The sequence below is a fragment of the Grampus griseus genome (genome assembly GCF_964374135.1).
Source record: "Grampus griseus genome assembly, chromosome: 6".
NCBI lineage: Eukaryota > Metazoa > Chordata > Mammalia > Artiodactyla > Delphinidae > Grampus > Grampus griseus.
In genome coordinates, this window is record NC_139000.1 from 49,286,198 (window position 1) to 49,308,713 (window position 22,516).

General features: G+C 36.5%; 1 protein-coding gene across 2 annotated transcripts in view; it reads left to right on the forward strand.

Moving 5' to 3' along the window:
• Positions 1-9,184, forward strand: part of PTAR1 (protein prenyltransferase alpha subunit repeat containing 1) — a 40,056-nt gene extending 30,872 nt beyond the window's left edge. Inside the window, exons 5-8 of one of the 2 annotated variants that reach the window (XM_082657423.1) lie at positions 132-345; positions 5,497-5,801; positions 7,946-7,980; positions 8,062-9,184. In XM_082657423.1, coding sequence (XP_082513549.1) covers positions 132-345; positions 5,497-5,801; positions 7,946-7,980; positions 8,062-8,288 — 781 coding nt within the window. In that variant the 3' untranslated portion in view covers positions 8,289-9,184. Of the gene's footprint in view, positions 1-131; positions 346-5,496; positions 5,802-7,945 lie in introns of both variants that reach the window. The other variant, XM_082657424.1, reaches the window with a different exon arrangement.
• Positions 9,185-22,516: the final 13,332 nt, after the last annotated feature.

Below are 22,516 nucleotides of genomic sequence, written 5' to 3' on the forward strand. Positions count from 1 at the left end.
AGTTTGAAAACTGGGCTTTATTTTGCATTGTCTATGAATGGAAATTAAATTGAGAATAAAGAAAACTCTGGTTGTTTTCCTCTGTGGTTTATTTTCTTTCCTCATTTCTTTCCCACATGTTACCTTAACAGGCGATGGGTGCTACAACAGCTAATTCAGGAAACCTCCTTGCCTTCCTTTGTGACCAAAGGAAACTTGGGAATAATTCCTGCAGAAAGGACACAGCAACTAATACGAGAAGAGATGGAGGTCTGTGGTGAAGCAGCAGGGAGATACCCAAGCAACTATAATGCCTGGTCCCATCGCATCTGGGTTTTACAGCACCTGGCCAAGCTAGATGTCAAGGTAGGGCTGTTATTCTATGTCCCTAGGCATACTTCCTGCCTGCCATTTAAATCTTCTGGTAGTATATAGTAGTTCCTTCTCAGAGGAGCTTTAAAAGAGAGAAGTAGAGGAACTAATGACCCAGTAGGCCGGAGAGGATTGTAAGAACTGATACCTCCCGAGAAACCCTGGTAATTTTTTTTAAAAAGTTTGCATTCCTCACCAGCATGGTTTTGACACTTTTTTTTTTTTTTTTTTTTTTTTTTTTGCCGTACGCGGGCCTCTCAGTGCTGTGGCCTCTCCTGTTGCGGAGCACAGGCTCCGGACGCGCAGGCTCAGCGGCCATGGCTCACGGGCCCAGCCGCTCCGCGGCATGTGGGATCTTCCCAGACCGGGGCACGAACCCGTGTCCCCTGCATCGGCAGGCGGACTCCCAACCACTGCGCCACCAGGGGAGCCCTTGACACTCTTAAGGCTAGTCCATTGGTAGAACAAAGCAGGTTTAAGCAGTAAGGAAGACTGAGCATAACTCATTTTGCCCTGAAACAGGAAGAGATTATTAAACCTTATGGAACTGAAATTGTTCTTTCTTGGTAGTCTTTTGTTTTGTGACTTAAAGTGCTAAATCAGCTGGCTGCCTTTTCACAATCTCCTCTGCTGGGGAGGGAACAGAGGATCTCACCCAGGTGTTCCCAAACTTGGCTGAATCTGTAAATTACCTGAGAATTCCTGTGTCCCACCCCAGGCCTACTGAATTGAAGTGAAGGTAGGATTTAGAGATCAGTATTTTTCACAGGCTCAGGGGGTTATTTGGATGCAGAGCCAGTTGAGAACTGTCACAGCCTAATCCTTTTAGTTTAGAAATGAGGAGATGGAAGTTTCCATAGAATTTTAATGGCTTGGACTTAGCCACGGTTGTATCATTTATTATTCATCAGAATGAGAGCCAGGTATCCTTGTGCTCCTTCTTACATACTACAGCTTCTCTATTTTTTCTTCACTTCTTGTGGTATCAGTGCCTTAAGAATCTAGGGTACTCTTCTAAAAGCTTCCCAGGCTTGAGACAATTTAAAGGGGTCAGAATGTCTCATGTGGTGCTTTTAGATTAATAGCGAAGCATTCTCTAATTTTTACTCACCACTCCCTTCCTACGTCTCCCTTCAGTCCCCTCTCCCTTCTCCCCTCTCTGTGTCCTAGCCAGAGATTCCTCCAGGATAAATAGGAGAGCCTTCACTTCTGAGGGATTTTAAGCCAACAGTCTGGAAGAGAAGCCTTTCCCTCCAGTTTACATGGCTTTGCATTTCAGGAGGGGAGGCTACCTAATGGAGTGGAAAGAGAAAAGACAGAATCACATTAACCTGAGTTCAGATTCTGGCCCTATTAGCTGTGTGTGTAAAGTAAGGCTTTAATGTTTTCATCTGTAAGATAGGGGCTCTACTGCCTGCCTCAGTGGATTACTGAGAATTACTTGGGGTAATGTGTATAAAGTACTGGGCACCTAATAGAGGCTCACTAAATTTTAGTTCCTTTCTCTGCTCCCCATAGATAGAAAACTTAGATGAAACTTGCCTACCAATTTGCTAGGTCAACTCAGTGCAATTCATTCATGAAAAAGTAGTGAAACCCTATCATTCCCAGACACTGTTGTATACACTGGGTGAGGCATAAAGACAAAAAGCTTGCTCTCAACAAATTGAAAAATCTAGTTGAAGAAACACATACCGACAGTTACAAAGCAGTGTGACGCTTGCAGGAACTGAGGGAATCTCCGGGTACAGTGGGATCACAGAAATGGCTCCTCATCCAAACTGGGCTCATTGGAAACAGCTGCCAGAGGGAGGGATGCTACACTGTGGGGGTGTCGGGAGGGATGAATTCAAGTTATCTGGTGGGTTGTGACGGATATGGAGTGCTTTAAAACCAGTCATCTCCGCTCCACGACTTGGTATCCTGTGGGAGGTGGAAAGAGGTAAGGGGAGGGTTGAGGATAAAGGAAGGCAGAGTCCAGGTAAGTTGAGAGGTCTTTGGAAACTTTCCTGCCTTTATGTGAACCTTTTAAAGTGGCATTCCCATAAATCAGAAACATGAGGCCAAGGTGAAATTCTTGGTTCCTTGAGACCATCCATTGTTGAAGATGACAACGCGTTAGTAATGTGTTGACTTATCTGCCCTGGTCCACTGCTAGCCTCACATGTTGTCAGTCTGCCCTCCTCTGCCCTTGGGGGGACTTGGCACTCTTCCTGTCACCACTGCCACTGTCTCTCACTCTCAGTGAAGTGCGCTGAATTTACAAAATCCCCTTTCTGTTCTTGTAAGCCATTGGGCCCAGCTAGGAGATCATGTACTATGCTTTGCCTGTTAGAGGAAGTAATCACAAAAGTACCAGTTGTCTAGAGCAGCTTAAAAATACATATGAACTGAGTGGCATTTTTTTACTTAGAAAACTGAAAATGATTTTTTAAAGTGCTGATATTCAGCATTGATAAGGGTATAAAAACAAGCATTGTAGAAATTGGTATAATCTTACCAAAGGGCAACATGGCAGCATTTACCAGATGTTACCCCCGCAAAATGTGTGTTATCTCTAATCTAGCAGTTCTGCTTCTAGGAGTTCATCCTAAAGAAAAAATGGGAGGTGCAGTATGATATAGTGATTAAAGGCTCCACTCAGTGGTCATACAGACGTAATTTGAATCTCGACTCTCCCACCAATTTGCTGTGTGGCCTTAAGAACGTTGCTTAGCCTCTCTAACCTTCAGTTTTCTCATCTGTAAATTGGGGATGATGATAATTCCTACCTCATCGAGGGACGTAAATTAAGTGGGAGAATCTACATAACGTGGCTATCACAAGTGCTCATACTAATTGATCAATAAACACTGGCTGTTATATTAAATATGGGAGTTTGGTATATAAAAATACCACTTATAATAGTGAAAAACTGGAAACAGCCTAATCCTCTAGTAACAAGGGATTGGTTACATTACAGTCCATCAAAAAGTGGAATATTTTATTGCTACTAGAAATTATATTCTAGAAGATTATTTAAAGAAAAATGTTCATTATAGGTTAAGGATATAAAACTAAATAAGAGATGGGCCTACTACAATTTTTTTTTATGTTATTAGCATTGAATGCTATTTAACATGTTTAGAACAGTACCTGGCGTATTGTAAGTGCTCAACAGATATTTATACACACAAACACAGTGGTGTTACAGATATATTTTCTTATATTTTCTATAAGCATGCATTTTCTAGTCAGAAAAAAAAGGTTAGAGAATAAAGAATGTTTACCAGTGCTAGGGAGTAGAATTATGAGAGGTCTTAATTTTCTATTTTTTGTTCCCTGTAATGTTTGTGTGTTTCAGTGGACATACACTGAAGTAAAATTTTAAAATAGTCTAATTTGAGGGTGGGGTGGAAGGAAACAGTCACAGTTGAACAGAGTTCATTACTACTAGCCAATTGAAAGCTGATACCGTGTGTCACCTGAAAAAGCACATAGGGTCATTTCTCCAAAAAAGATACACAAATGACCAAGAAAGACATGAAAAGATGTTCAACAGCATTAACCACTGGGGAAATGCCAATCAAACCACAGTGAGATACCATTTCACACAACTAGGATGACTAAAATAAAAAAGACAATAACAAGTGTTGACAAGGATGTAGAGAAATTGGAACCCTTATACATTGGTGGTAGGAATGTGAAACAGTGCAGCCACTGGGGAAAAGTTTGGCATTTCCTCAAAAAATGAAACATAGAAACACCATGTATGACCCTACAATTCCACTGCTAGGTATATATCCAAAAATATCGAAAGCATATGTTCATACCAAAGTGTGTATGAGAATGTTCATAGCAGCATTACTCATAAAAGCCAAAAAAAAAAGTAATACCCCAAATGTCCAGTATCTGAGGAATAGACAAACAAAATATGGTATATCCATACGGTGGTCTGTTATTCAGCCATAAAAAAGGAATGAAGTTCTGATAAATACTATAACATGGTGAACCTTGAAAACAATATGCTGATTGAAAGTAGTATTCCATTTATATGACATATTCAGAATAAGCAAAGCAGATTAGTGGGTGCCAGAGGATAGGGGGAATGGGGAATTAGAGGACTCCTAATAGGAATAGGGGTTGTTTTGGAGAGGATGAAAATGTTTTGAAATTATAATCATCAGAGATAGGCAAATGAAAACCATCTCACTCCTCTCAGAGTGGCTGTCATCAAAAAGTTTATCATCAAAAATAACAAATGTCGGCAAGGATGTAGGAAAAAGGGAACCCTAGTACACTGTTGGTGGGGATGTACATTGGTGCAGACACTATGGAAAACAGTATGGAGGTTCCTCAAGGAACTAAAAATAGAGCTACCACATGATCCAGCAATTCCACTCTTATTTTTTCATAAATGCTGCTTTTCTTTTTATCATTCCATTTGAAATTCTTTAGTTTGCAGATTTAAAGAATTCACTGCTGAATTTTGTCTTACCTACTTAAAAAAGCCATTTATCATTGATGTTAAGTAAGTTTGAGACAGATAGTGAAAGTCATGAGCACTTGAAAATTCCTGTTATTCTTGCATCATGTTTTTGTAGTAAACCCTTAGAATTAAGTAGTGAACAAAACAGACATGGTCTCTGCCCTGATGACACTTACAGTGAAGAAGAAATAATTACATTGAGTCTATTGTTGAACAAATAGTAAGTTAGGTATAATACAGATTCATTAAATGCAAAAGAAAGTTTCCACCAAAGTGATCTCTGAATTTATATTTTTCCTTCAATATAAGCATTACTTGAAAATGAACACCCAAATGTCTATCATTATTTTAGAATCTGTCTTTTCTATGTGTGTGCCAGTCAGAATGTGATCAAAGTCTAGGGAAAGGTCCGTAAATTCTGCGGCAGTAAAAAAAAAAAAAAAAAAAAAAAAATCAATTACTTTATAAAAGAAAGGGAAAATTAGAATTTACTGAGCTTCCACTAAGTGCAAGCTTCCACTAAATGACAACACTGTGTTGGGCATTATATACAAAATATTGGTAGGAATGGTGTTGTCAAAACAAGAAATGAATCAGAAGAGAAATCCAAAGCATTAATGGAGAAAGTAAAACCTTTGGCAATTCCTTATTTCACTTCCCTTTTTTCTTCCTACAAGATTCTTCTTGATGAACTATCTTCTACTAAACACTGGGCGTCCATGCATGTTTCAGACCACAGTGGATTTCACTACCGCCAGTTTTTATTAAAGTCTTTGGTTAGCCAAACTGTGACAGATGGTTCTGTATTGGAGCAAAATACGTTGAGAAGTGAGCCAGCTATAGTTCTTCCAAAAGATGAAGAAGCAGTGGCTTCAGCAGAGGAATCAAGGATAAATCTTCCCCATCTTCTAGAAGAAGAAGTTGAATTCAGCACTGATCTTATTGATTCCTACCCAGGACATGAAACCCTTTGGTGTCATAGGTAAGAGAAAGGAAGATCTATTTCCTGCATAAAACTGCGTGTGTCCTTATGAGAGCTACAGAAGGTCTTACATCTGACTCGTGCCTACTTGGGTAAATATGGTAATCTGATTGTGGAACTTTGCTTGAGTGCTTCAGAGGAGTTTGTGTTACCATATACTCCTGCTCATGGTCATGATCAATATGAAGTTCCTCATGCAGATCTTTGCCAACGGCTCAAGGTGGTGGCGTTCATCCTTGACTGCGCCACAGAATAAGGTGTGTTACTTTCAAACTAAAGAAAGTTTCTGGACTCCCTCCTTGGAGATCCTGATACTTAGCATATCTGGGATGGAGTGCTGCCATCTGTTTTTTAAAATATAAAGAAAAAACCCTGACAGGTAAATTTGATGCACAGTCAGGGCTGAGACCATTGATTAGACCCTGAGAATAGTTAGACATTTTTATTGTTCTTCCCAACCGTGATGGCCTGCAGATTACTTTACCTTAAGTATAATCTCTTGACACTTTTTGCTTTTTTAAAGTAATATGTACTTTGGGAGTGAATCAGGATTATTAGGAAGGAGTGAAAGAGGGTTAGCAACCTCATAACTTGAGTTTTAAGAACCTTTGACTGTACTTTTCATGTTGAAATGAAATCCAGGTATGGGAACCCCCGATTGATTTATTTTGGATTATCATTTAGTTGGAGGCATCTCTGGCATTATATCTACAGATTTTACTTCAAGTTACAGGATTCTGTTTGTAGACAAAAGAGTTGCCTGTGTTAGGCAGGAGGTAGGCATTTTAAATATTTGTGTATTTTTTAAGTTAAATGTGATTTGTTCCCTTTTTCCAGTCTAAATATATTTGGAAGATATATTAGAAGATGGAAGACAGTCCCCCTCTTTGGCATCTTCATAAATACAGAATTTTCTTTTTCCCTTAAAAACAAAACATTTTTATTACACATTTTTAGGAGAGAAGATAGATCTTGACTTGCATGTTTTGTTGTTACCGATTTTTTATTGCTGTTTTATATTTAGACACATTAATAGCAAGACTCAAAGAATATTAAAAATTATATTTGTGTTTGAGAGAGAGCTAGATCATTAGAACAGAAACTTTCTTTTTTTATATAAAGATTAATTGGAGTTTGGAGTAGGGAGAAGAGACAGTTGGGATGACCTGTATATTACAGGAATGAATTATATTTTCTACTGATTCAGTGCCCTTAAGCAGTTTATCAGCCCTTTTAAGATTTGTCCTCTGTAAAATGGGTGTTATATGCTCCTTTGTCTGCTCCCAAATAAGCTGGGAAAATGAATAGAATTCTCTTTTAAGGGCTTAGAGTTATTAATATGAATGATGAAGTATAACAACCTAGAAACTACCTAAGGTAGTTTACCTTATTTTGTACAGAGATGTGCACCCCTTTGAGTCACAAATTTTGGAAATTAGGCACATGGATCTTCATTTTTAACAAGTAACTCCAGATGATTCTAAGGGCAGGAGAACTCTCCTTAGAGGAAGAACAGGAACTGTGTCTTTTAACATACTTTTCTCAGAGCCCAGCACATCTCTACTGCATGTCGGTGTTTAATAAGACTATAGTGCTGGATTTAGGGGAGAATTCAGAGGGTTTCTAAGATAATAAGTCCAACCACAGCAGTTCTGTTCTTATTAAAGAAAGTATTGGATAGAGGCCATACACTAAGCCTCTAGAGGAGCTAATATTTAATTCTCTTGTTTCTGAAAATCACTTGTCTTTTAGGATATCAATGAGGTTAATTTTTGGTTTTGTTTTATATTTTAACTTATAGCAGAGATTGAGCTAAGACCCATTTCTAGTTTCATATTATAGTAACAGGTGTAACAACACCAAGTGATTGTCATCATCTCAGTCCATTTTTTTTAAACACCTTCGGGGTAGTATTCTTTCTCACAAACCAGTAATCTGGGTTTGTGAGGCTCTGTCCAAATACCCAGAGACTACATCTTAACTATTCTTCCTCCTTCCCCCAGATAGCTCTGGGTTACGAAGGGGGCACTGAACTGAGTACTGTATGTTTTAAGATTATCGACTTTTTTGTCTTTTCTGAAAAGCTTGACTTTGTGATGTGATTTTTCTTTTTCTATTCTCTTCCTTACCCTCCTCTTTCACAGGCGGCATGTTTTCTACCTTCAGCATCACTTAAATGGTAGGTTTCCTCACAGCGTGGTCCAGTTGTCACCTGCAGACAACCCAGGGGGGACTTTGAGTGACTTGCACCTCATCCCAGCAGGACCGCATACATCTCAGGCAATGGAGGTGGATGGACTCAGTGACTCTAGCAAGCAAGGCTATTCCCAGGAAACCAAACGCCTGAAGCGGACCCCTGCTCCAGACTCCCTGGGCCTGGAAATGGAGCACAGGTTCATCGATCAAGTATTGTCCACCTGTCGGAACGTGGAGCAGGCCAGGTTTGCCAATGCATACAGGAAATGGCTGGTTACATTGAGTCAATGAAAGAGGTGGATTAGTCCTGCAAGGTTCCCCTTTTAGTGCAATATTGCTTTCCTTTCTTATTTACATAGTTGCATGAACTGTTTGCTATTATTGTCTAACCATATGTGCTTCATCTTTAGGTTAAAAGTCCATAGTAAATCTTTCATTTTATTTATTTTGTTAAGAACTGGCATTCCTTTGGGGATAAAATAATTGTGTAGTTCCTTCCTGCTGAACAGTGAGTCTTAATTTTTTTCTTTTAAACTTCTCATCCTTTATATTCCTGTACTTGAGGCTTTTCTCATTTGGTTCTCCAGATTGGTTCACACACACCTCAACCCACCTCAGTGTGGTTGCTGCATAGGCTAGTTTTTTTTTTTTTTAAATTAAAAATGTATGTTGTAGTTTAGCTTAAGAACAATACAAATTCAAAATTACTTGATCTAATTGTTGTTTTGAGAATCAAATGGCCAGATGGATGGATGTGTGAAAATACACACCATTTCTCTTTCTCTAGTATGTTCTACTCAAGTCATAGACCAACATAACCAAAGTCAGAAGTATTGGAATTTATATGAACAACATGCTTCCAATATAGTCCATTTTAAAAATGGTTATTTTTAAAAAAAATAATTTTAAGAGTTTATGTAATTGTAGTAGAAAATTATTTTTACTACTAGCTTTGATAGGTTGTTTTTACCTCAATTAAAATCAATTTTAAAAAAACCTAGAATGCTGTTTTTAGTTATTACTACTTACTTTCCTCCAGATTCACCATGAAAAATGGGAAGCTTATGCATAGAAATGTGTCCATTAAAAATCGTCCTTTTTAAAATTTAAGTTATTAAGGATACACTGGATAAACTATAAAGTTTTTGTGAAGTGATTATTAAAAGTTTACTGGCAAAAGCCAGGGGGGATGAATAGTTTTGAAGGTTAGTTCTTCAGTCTTTATTTTAAAAAATAAAACAGTTTAAAAACTTTGATACTAAATTTATCAGGGACAACGTACCAAAGTATCCACCTTTTAGCTGTATCTTATCTTTTCAATAATAAGGGCTGGGTTTTTTAGGTAGGTGAGGCAGGTGTGGGGAAAGTTCCAGGTAATGTCTAATGTCTTAATATGAAAGAATGCTTTGCATTTCTTCTTTCCACACACCTTTCTCTTTATTTTCCCATTCGATTTTTTTGTCATCTCCACTTTTGTATATTTTTCCTTATCTGTTGTATTTCATGGATGTGTACTAAACATAATCTCCTCTCTGTTTCCAGTTAATTCCATACCCCATTAAACACACGCACACATACACACACACACAATATGAATATGAACTGCCCCTCTAAAAGTTCCCCTAATGATGGAAGTTGTCTATTATCTTGTGTGTGTTTGAAATGTAATAGTGGCAGAAACAAGTGTGACCACTATGCTTTGCCTGTTTTCCTCTTTATTTGCTAGGTCACCTGTAGGGTGAGAAGACAGATGTAGGGAAAAGCAGACCTCTCCTATACCACTGTTACGGAGACTCTGGACTTGAGTGAGGAGCATTTCTTTAAGGGAAAAGAATAGGTCCTTTACTTGTATGTCATGATTTTGTTGAGTGGCAAACTGTCAAGTGAGACTTAAGAACACCAAAAAAATTGTCTAGACTGGTCCTTGTAGACAGAAGCTGCCTGTCCTTCTCTCTTAGGGCAAAATTTACCCTTTTTTAGCTTTTTATAGTATTTAGGTGAGAAAATGATTGGCATTATGAGCATAAATCTATGACCCTTTGTGTACAAAGCATATTTTGATTCAAATACCTCAAGGTCTACCTAGACCTCTATGGATAAAACTATTAATTTATGATTTTTAGCACCTGTGGGGCTTGGGGGGCAGACTACACACAGATGACATGGAAGATTTAGCACATTCCACTAATATATGTTGCCAAATTCTGGCCTCACTCAGTATTACCATTCTTCCAAGCATCATTTTAAGTATCATCATTTTAAGTATTAAGTAGTAGGGCTTCTTATGCTTTGATGTGAGAGTGTTGAGACATGAATACAGACAATCCTCTGTGAAACATCAGCTAAATTTGATAATGCTCCACATCTTTTTATACCTTCCACAGAGTCTCTTGCCCTTCTTTGATGTTAACTGCCTTCATGTGTTTTAAGTCTCTTAACCCACCCTTACATGAAGCCATGCAGTCCTTTAATATATCTTGGTCTCCTGTCTTCCTAATAGCTTTAAGTAGGGAGTAAAAATACAAATATCCAAAGGATACTGTTTATATCTGACTTTTGTGTGCTGCTTTATTTCTAAAATTTGCAGTTTTCAAGTGTTCATTCACTGAAAAACCTAGTATTGCCCTGGATGGTTGTATTTTTTCCCTAAATGGTTCACATCTAAACTCACTAGCTGTAGCATGATATTATCTCTTGGAATGAATGAGCTCATGCAGTGGAAAGGATGTGTCTATTTTTAGGGACTCATTAGTCTTCACTTATTTTTCTATAAATATGTCATTGTTAAAGGAAAAGATGATTTAGATTGACACAAATGTCATCCATCTTTCACTGGAAGAATTGTAGGCCATCCTGTGGATCAAGAATACTACTGACAAGCAAAAAAGCAATAAGATCTGTAAATATCTCTACCACTACCCCTCCCCAACCTGACTTTTTTTTTTTTTTTTAAGTGTACCTATTTTGGTAACATGATGTTCCCAGATTCTGTGTGCCTTGCACATTGTAAGGACTCATTAAATATTTATTAAATTTATGAATGATTTAACTGAAGATGAGAAAGTTCAATCATGAGTGATACATAGAGTGAGTTATGATTGAGAAATTGATGGAATAGAGCAATGGATTGTGAATGAATGATGTACTCTGCCTTCATGATACTTAGGGGGAGCTATTGCATATAGAATAAGTTAATTTAGATTTTTTTCCTGCATTAAACTACTTTGTTTATGCTTGTTAAATCCCAGCCAAGAAATGCAGCTGTATAATATCAATTAACTGTACTATAATGTATATTAAAAATTCATAGAAAAATGAAGAACATTTGCAAGAACACTACTTTCTATTCACTTATGATGTTGGAGGACAGATCTTGCCAATAGAGCCATAGCCACTCTTGGAGTATCTGAGGAAACTGATTTCAAAGACGTGTTGATCTGTATCTGTGCATGAATAGTCATTTTAGACTCAAAACCCTTTCTTTTCTAGGTTTTAGCATTTTATTACCTCTTTGAAAACTCTGGGCCCAGACTTTTGAGTCATATCTCTTATTCCTATGGTACAATTCTAATTTAAATTAAAGGCTTCATTATTTATTGGATTAAATATACAGGAGGTCACTCAAAGCCACTTAAGTCTTCAGATAAGGGCTTATGTAACACAAGATGTGCAAACAAAAGTTCTTGGATTTTCATGTGGCATTTTGTAGGAAAGCATATATGGTGGTAGGCTGTGTCATTTAGATATATTCAGGTCATGTGAATTCATGCTTGTTTAGACACATACCTACATGTGTGTAAAAACTTTTAATATTTTTGAGAACAAATTGTCAGCCTAGTATTTTTCTCTTAATAGCACAAGATGGTATCTGACATGAGGGCTAAATATAATTTAGGAATGCAACTACCACTTGCTATGCAGCAATCTCATTTCTACCTTAGTTCCCCTGTATTAGAGAAGATGCTAAATATTTAGTTTATCAAAGGAAGTAAGAAACACTTTTGTTTTTGCAAAAAGCTTTTGTGAGCTTAGTTATTTTGTTACTAGAAAATTATATTTTAAAACTTTAAAATATCTAAAGTATGCTAGAAAATTTGAGCAGCATTGTAACAACTGAACTTTTTGTCTTCTAAGTAAATTTCTCAAATAGAACTGTGCAAACCCTAGCACTTTACGTGCTGCCGCCTCCCTGTACTTGAGTATACTCTGTAATGTGCTCCTTTTTATTAGAGAAGTTCATGGAGGCACAGGAAAGCATAGGCAAATTCAGTGTTATAAAGGCAGTGAGCAGGAAAAATCAACCCTGAGAATTCTCCTTACCATCACACAGTGTCTTTTAAAAAATAACTGTATATACTGTGTTCATTCGAGTGCCTTTCTTTTTGGGGGAGCAAGATTATATTTAAGTCTAACATTTAGGTAGAAAACAAAGGATGAAAATTTTATTAAACAGTTGATTGACTCATTATTTTATTTATTCCACTTGCTAGGCATGGCCCAATGGAATATTTTATCCTTAAGTGAGTTACTGATAAGAGCAGGAAGGATGCTTTGGTTTGCATGTCATTAGTTATCATTTTTAAGCACCCTACCAGGAAGAATTAGTTCTTTCTCAGTGACAACTAATGTTTTTGGGGTTGGAGGCCTCACATTTAGAGGACGGCATATGCATAAAGATCAGCCAAAAACCCTGTGCAGCCCATGTTTAAAGGGAAACAGTGGCCCTCTGCCCTAAAAGAAGCGCCATACAGTTGTCCTAAATGAATCCTTTGCCTCATCTTAAGGACTTTAAAGAACCCCATCCCAAATTTAGTCCTACGTAAGATAGTTGAGTGGGGGGAAAAATGGAACCTTAATCTTTTCAAATATTGGAGGAAAAGAGGCAAATACTGAGATGAAATTTAAAATGTGGCTTTTTATGTATTTGGGTATGGAGAGGGGAGGGATAGGAGTTCCATATTTCCAGATAGCCAATAATTGTTAATTGTAATTTCATTAAAATATATAGCTTAAGATGCCAAAGTGCTTTTCGGAGAACTGTCGAATAATGTATTCCTAACGGACAGCAATAGGTCATGTTCATAGTGGAAACAGAAAACTGTTGTGTCAGTTGTGGATCTGGGGGGTAGGGACTTCAGGCTCCCAACTTTGACTTCTGTATTCTCACTAGGCCATGTTAACACTGTAAAACCAACCCTTTACTTAAAAAAAGAAAAAAAAAAAAATAGAGAGCAGCAGCTTACTCTGCTGATGAAATCTTGTGCTTCCAAGAATATTAGCTATATATAGCTTGTGCTTTCTGGACAATAATATGGTCCACAAAGCTAACCCTGGCATTTCTTTTTATTAATCTGTTATTATTTCTCAGGGTGTAGGAGATTTAGTAAATTTAGGATAAAATTTTATATTCAGTGGCCAAAAAAAGGCAAAAATATGCTAAGTATATTACTAGCTCTTAAAATTTTAGTATAGATAGTATTTTTTATAAACTACTACCAGTGCAGTAGCTCTGTGACTGCCTCATTGTTCATCTCACTGCTTCAATCCCTGTGGTTCTATTATGAATGTTCTCTTACACGTGTCTTCTACGGAAATGGCTTCTGTATTGCATTATTTTCCATGTTTTGCAGAGGTAGGAGTGCTTTAGTTGACATCAATCTCAGTTTTTAGAAATTCTATTGAGAAAGTGATTACTGTTGGTTTTCAAACTGACAACTCTTTTGCTTCTTAAAACTTCAGTTTCCCTGAAAGAGTGCTTTGTGTCAGATCTTGTACACGTTCCGTATGTTGCATAAAGCCTTGCACCTTGTAGGAATTCAACAGGTCAGAATTGTTAAAGGCTAGAAAGTTGAAACTAGCTTATTTATCTCTGTCTTATCATCGTTGTCCACATTCTTAACTTCAGGAGAAATACAGTATTGTGCTGAAGATACATAATCAGGTTCAAACATACAAGGCAAAGATATACAGCTGTACAGCATTGTAAGTGCAATTTAGATACTTTTAAGGCATACATATGTGTGCGTATTCACATATATGTATATATATTTAAATGAGATTTGGAATTTCAACTTATATACTGGTTTTACAAAGAATTTTATCCAAAGGACTTTTATTTTCATACTTGCTTGAAGTGCTTCTGTTTAAAGGCAGTTTTCTTTATTAGACCAGCCCCCTCAAGCAAAGTTGGAAACCTAACACAAGTGCCCATTTGCTTGAATTAACCAGATGTTGCTGTAAACTGTTTATAGTAAGTCTTCGGTTGCTTGCGAACCATGACATTTTGACTTTTCTTCCATACCTTTAGGGAATCAGCCTTAATTTAAAGTATGGCAGTCACTTTCCTCAAAGTACTATGCAGCATACTTCAAATGTTTATTTATCTTTATAAAGTGATCAGTAATAAATTTGAGGTTTTTCAGTGTCATAGGGATGAACAATTTCACATGTCCAGTTATTGACTCATACAGCATTCTGTTAGAAATGCTAATATGTTATCCTCCCTCACAAATGTCATTTTGCATTTGGAGCAGATATTTTTTTTCTTGTTGGTTGAAGAATGAGTATAGGCTGAATGCAATCATAGTAGGTGCTTAATAAATATTTAGTTGATTATTAATCTAACATCAAAGTAACGGCTTTCAGAAAGGAGACTGTTGTCATCTTTTCATTGAGGAGTATATTTTTAGAGTAATATATGTTTGAAACTGAAAAATTTTCTCATTTGACATGAATTATTAGGCTTATTTAGGTTGGAGTTAGTAACGTGTAATAAAAATGCTGTTTATGTAGAAATGGTCTGAAGACAGGAGATGTGAAAAGTTTAAGTAGTATCTCTTTGTGCAGGGCACATTCATAAATGTGATTAAATGTCTTAATAGGCTGCTGAACTCTAGAGAGAACTGCTGTAGTCTTCTGCAATCATTGGTATATCTAGTATTATCTAGTATAGGTACTGTTTATTTCTCCCTAAATCTTGGTTACTTTCCAGTGTCTTAAAAGTAGTCATGGGCTTCCCTGGTGGCGCAGTGGTTGAGAGTCCGCCTGCCGATGCAGGGGACACGGGTTCGTGCCCGGGTCTGGGAAGATCCCATATGCCGCGGAGCGGCTGGGCCCGTGAGCCATGGCCGCTGAGCCTGCACGTCCAGAGCCTGTGCTCCGCAAAGGGAGAGGCCACAACAGTGAGAGGCCCGCATACCGGGGGGGGGGGGGGGGGGGGGAAGTAGTCATGGTAAGGTATGAAGTTTAATTAAATAACTTCTACTTGTTTTTTGAAAACATGTTCAAAATGAAGGAGAAATTTTTATGAATAATATAGTCGTTTCAGAGTCTATTAATTTGTGGCTTTCAGAGCATTTTTGACAGACTTTACCTAATGCAAACAGATTTAAACAGTTTAAAAACAAGCATTCCAACCTGAGCTGTGAGAAGCAGCGTGTGCAGCACAAGCGTATTTAGGCATTGCCTCCTGGCGAGGTTCTTGATGCATGGCTATGACGCTGGCTTCTGACTGAGGTCACCACTGTTGGTATTGTATTTTGGTGCTTGTTGTTCCTAGGAAAATAATGGAGTATGTACTAGGTTAACTTGTTTTTTGAGTTGGACAAAATAAAAGATGAGGTATTATGAATATACCAAATATTTATATCCTCTACTACAAAAAAACTAAAAAAGGAGGAGGGGAAGAAAATGATAAAAGAGCAATGATCTTTTTTTTTAATAGCTTCTAAAAACCTTTTTTTCAATCCACGTCTCTTGGACACTAGGTAGTTGCTTACTTTAACACTGAGGGACTTTAAGGGATAGTTCTTAGCTACTATATTCTGCTATTAGAATCCGTTATGTGTGTTAATTTACATTGCTTGAAGATTCTCCAGAAAATGGAGCATTTAAGTAGGTTGCAATCAGTGTTGTTTTAAGATTTTCTTTTAGGTTATGGTTAAATGGACAAGTTACATGTATGATCTGTGGTGCAAGGTCAGATCCTGGGCATTAAAGATAAGTTTGGCTAACTTATTTTACTGAAGATACTAATTGTCTTCACTATTAAACTATTTTCCCCCAATATAACAGTCTGCATTGAATTTCCTTTAGCCCTAACCATATTCTAGTTGACGTTTTTTAAGGATTAAATATTTTGTGAATTCTTTTTACACTTAAAATGTGTAATTGCAGAGGCATAAAAATAAATTTTGCAATAACGTACATACAGAGTGTGTTTACGGTGTTCTAGTACTCCAGAGCGCTTTAAATGTGATGCTAAGTGCTAAGGCTGATGTAATGACTATAGACATCTGTATCAGTGCTATCCAGTAGAAATAAATGTGAGCCACATATGTAATTTAAAATTCTCTAGTAGCCACATTAAAAAAAGAAACACATAAAATTAATATTTTAATTAACCCAATATATTAAAAATGTTATCTTTTAGGTATGTAATCAATATACAAAATAGAGGTGTTTTACCTTCTTTTTTCTCCATAGTAAGTCCTCAAAATTCAGCGTGTATTTTGCACTCATGTGCATCTCAGTTCTGACTAGCTACATTTTAAATACTCAAAAAGCCACTTGTGGATGAGGGCTGCTATACTGGACAGTGTAGATTCATAGAATACAAAGTATGGCTTTACTTTAAATTGGAGGTGGTGAGGTAGGCATGAAATTATGGTACTTTAAAAATTATTTAGTATACTTAGAAAAGCATCGAACAGAATTGTCCACTCGTTTTTTTGTCTTCATTTAAAATTTTCTCTAGAAGTAGGGTCAACCAGTTTCAATTTGCCAAGCATTATTTAAGAAGGAAGGATTTCTGTGCATGTAAAATACCATGATATGCTGATTATAACAACATATTATTAACAACACATTTTTCAATGTGTTCACTAAATTCTGTCCTGTTTCTTCAAAATAATAGCTTAAATTGCATGTTAATTATATATCTGTACCTATTTTGTTTTTATATTATTGTTATAATACAATAATATGTATTAACAAACAGCCCTCGGATTCTAATCTGCCTATGCAGCTGTCCTCCAGTACTTACTGGTATACATATTAAGTTGTAATAAGTGGCAGAAAAGTAGAATGAACTTTTTTTTTCCATTATATTTGTTTTTATCATGTGACCATGTACCAAGCCAGCTATAAATTATTGTATTTCTGTAGAATATGGAAAATAGTGTTTATGTCTTGTCTTTGCTAAATGTTTGCAATTTCTAAGTAAACTTTTCATCTCCTAAAATGAGTGTTAAGTGTGATTTTATTTTTACTTGTGGTGGTGTTTTAAACTCAACTTCAGTCTCCCAATTTGTCCTGTTTAATTGCTGTGATAGTGGTAGTTGGGTGGAGGTGTGAACTGTTGTCTGTGTGAAGCCAATGATTTGATTACCTACATTTGTAAAAAGAATTTAAACATATCACTTGTGTCTAGGACATTAAAAAAAAATGCCAAAAACAAATTAGAGCGCAGTTGTCTTTAGGGTGCATTAACGATGACTAGCTGACTTGTGAAATCATCATTATGACTACATATGCTTTTTTCCAATATACTTCAGATGAACGTAGGAAGCAGGGAATTACTTGGTTATTTCAGTGTTATACCCCATGTTTTCTTTTTTGTTTGAAATATCTTTATTGGAATATAATTGCTTTACAACGTTATGTTAGTTTCTGCTGTATAACAAAGTGAATCAGCTATATGTATACATATATCCCCATATACCCTCCCTCTTGCGTCCCCCTCCCACCCTCCCTATCCCACCCCTCTAGGTGGTCACAAAGCACCGAGCTGATCTCCCTGTGCTCTGCAGCTGCTTTGTTTGCAAATATTTTCTCCCATTCTGTGGGTTGTCTTTTCATCTTGTTTATGGTTTCCTTTGCTGTGCAAAAGCTTTTAAGTCCCATGTGTTTATTTTTGTTTTTATTTCCATTTCTCTAGGAGGTGGGTCAAAAAGAATCTTGCTGTGATTTATGTCATGGAATGTTCTTCCTATGTCTTCCTCTTAAGAGTTTCATAGTGTCTGGCCTTACATTTGGGTCTTTAATCCATTTTGAGTTTATTTTTGAGTGTGGTGTTAGGAAGTGTTCTAATTTCATTCTTTTACATGTAGTTGTCCAGTTTTCCCAGAACCACTTATTGAAGAGGCTGTCTTTTCTCCATTGTATATTCTTGCCTCCTTTATCAAAGATAAGGTGATCATATGATCATATGTGCGTGGGTTTATCTCTGGGCTTTCTATCCTGTTCCATTGATCTATATATCTGTTTTTGTGCCATTACCATACTGTCTTGATTACTGTAGCTTTGTAGTATAGTCTGAAGTCAGGGAGCCTGATTCCTCCAACTCCATTTTTCTTAAGATTACTTTGGCTATTTGGGTTTTTTGTGTTTCCACACAAATTGTGAAATTTTCTGTTCTAGTTCTGTGAAAATGCCAGTGGTAGTTTGATAGGGATTGCATTGAATCTGTAGATTGCTTTGGGTAGTAGAGTCATTTTCACAATGTTGATTCTTCCCCAAGAACACGGTATATCTCTCCAGCTGTTTGTATCATCTTTAATTTCTTTCATCAGTGTCTTACAGTTTTCTGCATACAGGTCTTTTGTCTCCTTAGGTAAGTTTATTTTATTAGGTATTTTATTCTTTTTGTTGCAGTGTTAAATGGGAGTGTTTCCTTAATTTCTGTTTCAGATTTTTCATTATTAGTGTATAGGAATGCAAGAGATTTCTGTGCATTAATTTTGTGTCCTGCTACTTTACCAAATTCATTGATTAGCTCTAGTAGTTTTTTGGTAGCATCTTTAGGATTCTCTGTGTATAGTATCATGTCATCTGCAAACAGTGACAGCTTTACTTCTTTTCCAATTTGGATTCCTTTTATTTCTTTTTCTTCTCTGATTGCTGTGGCTAAAACTTCCAAAACTATGTTGAATAATAGTGGTGAGAGTGGGCAACCTTGTCTTGTTCCTGATCTTAGTGGAAATGGTTTCAGCTTTTCACCATTGAGAACGATGTTGGCTGTCGGTTTGTCATATAGGGCCTCTATTATGTTGAGGCAAGTTCCCTCTATGCCTACTTTCTGGAGAGTTTTTAACATAAATGGGTGCTGAATTTTGTCAAAAGCTTTTTCTGCATCTATTGAGATGAACATATGGTCTTTCTCCTTCAGTTTGTTAATATAGTGTATCACATTGTTTGATTTGCATATATTGAAGAATACTTGCATTCCTGGGATAAACCCCACTTGATCATGATGTATGATCCTTTTAATGTGCTGTTGGATTCTGTTTGCTAGTATTTTGTTGAGGATTTTTGCATCTTTGTTCACCAGTGATGTTGGCCTGTAGTTTTCTTTCTTTGTGATATCTTGTCTGGTTTTGGTATCAGGGTGATGGTGGCTTTGTAGAATGAGTTTGGGAGTGTTCATCTGCTATATTTTGGAAGAGTGAGAAGGATAGGTGTTAGCTCTTCTCTAAATGTTTGATAGAATTCGCCTGTGAAGCCATCTGGTCCTGGGCTTCTGTTTGTTGGAAGATTTTTAATTAGTTTCAGTTTCAGTGCTTGTGATTGGTTTGTTTATATTTTCTATTTCATCCTGGTTCAGTCTCAGAAGGTTGTGCTTTTCTACGAATTTGCCCATTTCTTCCAGGTTGTCCACTTTATTGGCATATAGTCACCTGTAGCAATCTCTCATGATCCTTTGTTTTTCTGCACTGTTACTATTCATCAGGGATGAGCAAATCAAAACAACAATGAGATATCACCTCATACTTGTCAGAATGGATATAATCAAAAAGACAACAAATAATAAATGTTGGCAAGGATGTGGAAAAAAGGGAACTCTGTACACTGTTGGTGGGAATATAAATTGGTACAGCCACTATGGAAAACAGTATGGAGTTTCCTTAAAAAATTAAAAATAGAACTACCATATGATCCAGCAATTCCACTGCTGGGAATATATCTGAAGAAAACGAAAACACTAATTTGAAAAGATATATGCACCCAGTGTTCATAGCAGCACTATTTACAATAGCCAAGGTATGGAAGCAACCTAAGTGTCTATCAACAGAGGAATGGATAAAGCAGATGTGGTATATATATACAATGAAATATCACTCAGCCATAACAAAGAACAAAATTTTGCCATGTGCAATAACATGGATGGACCTGGAGGGTATTATGCTTAGTGAAATAAGTCAGACAGAGAAAGAAAAATGCTGTATGTTTTCACTTGTATGTGTAATCTGAAAAATAAAACAAATGCATGAATATAAATGAAACTGACTCACAGAGGCAGAGAACAAACTAGTGGTTACCAGTGGGGAGAGGGGTGGGGGGGGAAGGGCAAGATAGGAGAAGGGGATTAAGAGGTACAAATTACTAGGTATAAATTAAGTAAGATATAAGGATGTAATGTACAGCTTAGGGAATAGAGCCAATATTTTATAATAACTCTAAATGGAGTATAATCTATAAAAATATTGAATTACTATTTTGTACACCTAAAACTAATATTGTAAATTAACTATACTTCAATTAAAAAAAGAACTGATCAACCGCAATAAATGCCCAGTAAACTCAAATTTTAAGTCTAAAATTAAAACAAAATCCTAACAATGGAAAGATAAACTATGAACTTGAGGCAACATTTGTAAGCACGCCACAAATGAAAAAATGAATGTTGTTGTTCTTTATACTTTACCTCCAAATTTTTTGTAAGCTTAGGGTTATTTCAAAACAAAAAAAATTTATAAGCACCCTTGATATATGAAGAATTCCTGCAATTTGATAAGAAAAACATCAAGAGCCCAGTAGATGAATGGGTAAAGGGTATAAACAGATAGTACACATACCCACAAACACACACATACACACACACACTCACAAAAAGACAAAAAGGTACCTTAACAGGGCAGAAAAATATCAGTCTTAGCAAAGAAAGGCAAATTAAAATAAGACTTCAATACCTATCAAATTAGCAAAGGTTTTTGGTTTTCCCTGTTTTTAGTAATAATATCAGATATTTGCAAAAGTATAATAAAACATGTACCCTTTCTCTTTACTGGTGGGAGTGTAAATAAGAATAAGCAGTTTCGTCATTTGTATAAGGACTCTTGACATCCTTGAATACAGATATCCCACTTCTAGGAATCACCCTAAAGAGAAATCCTGAACAAAAGAAAAAGCTTTATATATAAAGATGTTCACTAAGAATTATTTATATTAATGAAAATTTGAAAACAACTTAAATGTCAAGCTATACAGGGGGGTTATTAGATAAATAATAAAATATCAACTAGCTATTAAAATGTTTACAAAGAAGCTTTTAAAATGATGTGCTAAGTGAAGAAAGCAAGATGCAAAATTGTCTCTTTTTTTTTGATGTGGACAATTTTTTTAAGTCTTTATTGAATTTGTTACAATATTGCTTCTGTTTTAAGCTCTCGTGTTTTGGCCACGAAGCATGCGGCCAAAACACCAGGGTTCAGTGCAGGTTGAATCCCCGAGCAGGGATTGAACCCACACCCCCTGCATTGGAAGGCAAAGTCTCAACCACTGGACCACCAGGGAAGTCCCACAAAATTGTTTTTACAATATGATCACATACTTGTAAAAATGAAGAAGTGGGGAAAAAAGATTTTTAAAAGTATAGGCTAACAGTAGTTGTTTTGAGTGGAGAAGCTGTGAGGAATTTTGTTCTTTCAATTCTTATATTTACCAAATTTTCTATGAGGAGAATATATTAGCTTATATTTTTATGATATATAATATGCATAAACAATCACTGCTATGTCTGGAACAGCAGGGAAATCTCACAGCATGTGCTCATTACAGATTCCTGGTTTCTAACTTTAATAAAGAAATTCAATATGAACTTTCAAGCCAATGGTGACAGTTTTTCCAATTCCTTCTGGCACTAGCAGCCATACAGAGGTCAGGTATATAAAAAAAAAGTTGTCTGTGAGGATACGGGGAGGGGGAAGGGTAAGCTGGGACAAAGTGAGAGAGTGGCATGGACATATATACACTACCAAACGTAAAACAGATAGCTAGTGGGAAGCAGCTGCATAGCACAGGGAGATCAGCTCGGTGCTTTGTGACCACCTAGCGGGGTGGGATAGGGAGGGTGGGACGGAGGGAGATGGAAGAGAGAAGAGATATGGGGACATATGTATATGTATAAGTGATTCACTTTGTTATAAACCAGAAACTGATGTACAGTTGTAAAGCAATTATACTCTAATAAAGATGTAAAAAAAAAGTGACCAGAAATTCTCTTGCTTGGCACTTCAGTGCTATAAGACACCTGATGACTAGTTGGGCCTGAGGAGGAAAAAGCATTTTTAGAAAAAATACAAGTCTATTAAAATGGACTAACAGTATTTTTTTATTTGCTCTTTTTCTGAACTACTTATTCTGAGTATAAGAATAATAAATCCTTGTTATAAACATTTCAAATGTTATAGGTATTTATGATAGAAAGAGTGACTAACTCTACTATAGTTTGGTATATGTTA